The sequence below is a fragment of the Nicotiana attenuata genome, chromosome 5 (genome assembly GCF_001879085.1).
Source record: "Nicotiana attenuata strain UT chromosome 5, NIATTr2, whole genome shotgun sequence".
Classification (NCBI taxonomy): domain Eukaryota; kingdom Viridiplantae; phylum Streptophyta; class Magnoliopsida; order Solanales; family Solanaceae; genus Nicotiana; species Nicotiana attenuata.
Genome location: NC_031993.1, coordinates 26,345,281 through 26,349,235, shown reverse-complemented (window position 1 = coordinate 26,349,235; position 3,955 = coordinate 26,345,281). Strand labels below are relative to the sequence as shown.

General features: G+C 35.1%; 1 protein-coding gene across 1 annotated transcript in view; it reads left to right on the top strand.

Moving 5' to 3' along the window:
* The window catches only part of LOC109225548 (malonate--CoA ligase-like), a 7,769-nt gene extending 5,396 nt beyond the window's left edge, over positions 1–2,373 (top strand). Inside the window, exons 13-17 of the mRNA XM_019390253.1 lie at positions 154–244; positions 1,128–1,201; positions 1,341–1,520; positions 1,798–1,851; positions 1,990–2,373. Coding sequence (XP_019245798.1) covers positions 154–244; positions 1,128–1,201; positions 1,341–1,520; positions 1,798–1,851; positions 1,990–2,043 — 453 coding nt within the window. The 3' untranslated portion in view covers positions 2,044–2,373. The remainder of the gene's footprint in view (positions 1–153; positions 245–1,127; positions 1,202–1,340; positions 1,521–1,797; positions 1,852–1,989) is intronic.

The following is a 3,955-nucleotide window of genomic DNA, read 5'->3' as shown; positions in this document are numbered from 1 at the left end:
ACCCACCCACCCCCCAACCCCCGAACCTTGTCAAGTACTTAGTTTGAATCTATTACCATTTGCAATTGAGGCTAAGTGGCTCGTCAAATTCAAATAGATGATTATGCCATATCTGGTATTGAACATTTCTTGCACCATGTGTGGATTGGTTAGGTAACCAAGCAGTCATTTACTGAGGATGGATATTTCAAGACTGGAGATACTGTTACAGTTGATGAAGACGGATACTACATCATTTTGGGACGTAAGCATATTGTCTTCCAATGATTTTTTTTAAATATTTTCTAGTTGTGCTGCACCAATAGCATATCGCTTTAGAAAGGGAGCCTTGGAGCAATGGTAAAGTTTTTTCCATGTGACTTATAGGTCACGGGTTCGAGCCGTGGAAACTGATGCTTGCATTAGGGTAGGCTGCCTACATTACACCCCCTTGGGCTGCAGCCCTTCCCCGGGCCCTGCGTGAATGCGGGATGCTTCGCGCACCAGGCTGCCCTTTAGTTATTTGCTAGTTCCTGATCATAAAATAGTTTTTTCCTACGTGTACTTTACCAATTGCATGCAGGTTATGCCCCCAGTAGACTTTCATGACCTGCATTAAATTTGAATGGCAACTTCTCTGAAAGCAATCAAGTTATTCTTGTCTCCTTCCCCCTTTTGAATTTTTCTGCAACCTAAATGAAATGACAATGTTCTTCCCGTGCTGCTTTCTCAAACTGATAAGGGAATCAGTGAAAATGACAGTCTGCTACTTTTTCTAATGTAGTAAGATCTACTAATGGACGGGGAAGTGCAAGTCTATGTGCCATACACATATCTGGAATTTCTCACTAAGTAGTTCAAAAACCCCAAATGATAGTTTCAATAATCGTAGATATAGGTCTGTGAAAGAAATATATCTACTAGATTATACTTATCCAAAAAAAAGAAAAAAGAAGATATTCTAGATTACAGTTGATTCTAGTAATAAATATTTTTTGAAAACATAAGGTTTTGATTAATTAGAAGCTCCACTTATTAAGGTTATCCAACCTTGTTCTTTATTCCATTAATAAAACCATGGAGTGATGAAAGTTCGTCTACTACAAAACTGTATCTGTTGGGAAAAAATTGATTTTTATTCTTTTCAGGTACCAATGCTGATATTATTAAGGTCGGTGGATACAAATTATCAGCACTGGAAATTGAAGCAGTTCTCTTGGAGGTTTCTGTTTGTTTATCTATTTACGTTGACTTCCTTGGATTTCTATTAAAGTTTGTTTGTTCCCATTTAAGATATCTGTCAGAATTAAGATTCTGACATCAGCATTTTCACCCTGTGTAATTAAATTTCCTTTTCACAGCATCCAACGATATCAGAGTGCTGTGTGTTGGGCTTGCCTGACAAAGACTATGGCGAAGTGGTATGTACAATAGTTGTGCCTGAGGGCGAAGTGAAAAGAAGACGAGACGAGGAGCTAAAGCCTGCACTAACCTTGCAAGAACTTTCTGATTGGGCGAAGGAGAAACTTGCCCCATACAAGGTATCACCCTTATTCGGTGGTGTTAATTTTTACTCGAGCCTATGAATCGTGTTTTTTGTGTTTTCCGGTTAATGAGTCCGGAGAACAAATTCCTTATCCAAGAAATTAGTTGTACTAGGACGGTGCATGACTGCTGAATGATTTAAGAAAAACATAATATTGAAATTACTTGGATTAGGGAAAAGGAATTCATGCCCATGCTTCGTGCGAGATGTTCTGGTATCCCAAGTATTAACGTGCTTAAACTAATTCTTTCTGTTTTATAACTGTTCTCCAGATACCAACTTGTCTGTTTCTTTGGGACTCGCTGCCTCGAAATGCTATGGGAAAGGTAAGATATTCCAAACTCCCTCCCCAACCCGACGTTGTCTCCCACCGTTCTTTTACTTCCCTTGTTTAGTTCATTTTATATCTAAACAATCATGGCTATAAAACAAAAGCACATTTGATGCCCTTTTCTCTATATCAGGTAAATAAGAAAGAGCTGAAAAGAAAGCTGGCTGAAGATCCCAAACAGGTTTAGATTGGTCAGAAAGCAATTTGAAGACGGAATATCAGAAAGTAGAATAATGCTCTAAGCTCTTGAAGAATATTAGTCCAGACAGTGATTGAAGTATATTCTGCTGGAAAGTGCAGAATTTTAGATTTTTATTTACCTTGGAGAAAACATAATTCCTCTGTAGTTTGCAATTCAAAGGATTCTAGGAATTTTAACGAGACTATACTGTTTGAAAATTGAACTTCGATAACGTTTTTGAGTTATACATAGATAAACTTTCAAGCCAAATGTAGCTGCCATGTAAGTTATATACATTTGAATGATATTTTACACAATCAATGTATTTTTAACATATTATATTTGTTTAGTTATCATTTTCATGAGGTTACTAATTAATATTATATTATCATAGAGATTACTTGTAACTATATATATATCGTCCGTACATAGAAATTTTGAATTCTTTATTAGATGTGGTCTTGATCTCATCATTTTGTCACAGATGAACGGGGTGAGATATGATATTATCCTTAAATGTAATCGAATTGATAATTGAACTCGAGTTTCTATGACATTTTACTGTTTCTCCCCAAAAAGACGCTGTTAAGTAGGACAATATTTTCTAGTAAATACGTCCGTGACAAAATAATATTCTTTTCCTTGTGTTGCCTAAATCGTAGAAAGTTTTTTTTCCCTCTAACTTCTTGTAGGGAAAAATTATTTGCGGTACAGATTTTCCTATTTGTACTCTCTATCACTTGTTATTCTTTCCTTTTTTTTGTTGATAAAACTATCCACCTGTTTCCACATATATTTTACCCTGTTATAAATCCTGCAAATGGTTTCATCCACTTGCAACGATGGATGTCTTCCATAACAGTTTTAGACTGCTTATGTATCCATAACAGGTGTTGACATGTGATTTTTGACCCTCTCCGAAATTTTACCCATTTTAGCATGTAAATATTTAGTTTAGGCCTAGTATCGCCATTTCAACTAATTTTTACTATTTTACTTTATTTTATTACAAGAAAATGAAAAATTACAAAAAAAATAGGTTTATTAATATTTTATAGTCATTTTTAATCTTAAAAAAAAATAGTACCCTATCTTTATTTTTATAATCTTGAAAACACAAAAAAAAAAAATAGTTTTATGTTTTATAGTTTAGTTCAATTAATTAATATTAGTTTTATATTTTTATCTTATAATTGTACATAATTTTAGAAGAAAGAATTAGTTTTAGGTTGGTTTATCCCGTTTTTATAAATCTTATAGTCCATTTTTTTAGTCTTTGGCCCAAAATCCCTAGCCCATAGTTCCTAGGCCCATACCCCTAACCTAATCCCTACCCTATATAATACTACCTACACCACAAACACATACACAAAAAAAGAACGCCAAAAACCTTAGGAATCCGCCGTTTCCTTCATCCTCCACTTCTCTGAAAAAATAAAAAAAATAAAAAAGCCAAAAGTTACAACAGACAAAAAAGGAACACGTGGGGAAAAAGCTGAAGAAATGGAAGAAAAGGAATAAAAAGAGATCGGGAACGAAAGAAAACAGAGGGAATCGAGGAGAAAAGGCTAACAACACCATTAAAAGCACACCAAAATAGCCGCAAAAACAGCTCTGTTACCTCCAAATATCCAGCCTTGAAAACCAGCGAAAAGAGCTCTGTCTCCACTCCAAAAATGAGCTGGTAAACATCCCAAAAACCATGGTCGAACAAGGTCAGTCGAGGTTGCCGGAAAGTTCCCGTTCGTAGTCAATTTTCGGGGTCTTTAAGGTTCGTCCCTTTACCTCCTGCTTCAATAAAATTTCTGCCTTGTTAGTAAATGTCCTATTGTTCTTGGTCTGCTAGTTTTAGTTGAATTTAGCATATTTTTTTTATAAAAAAAAAAAGAAAAAAATTTGAAAAGCTCACTCAAGACCC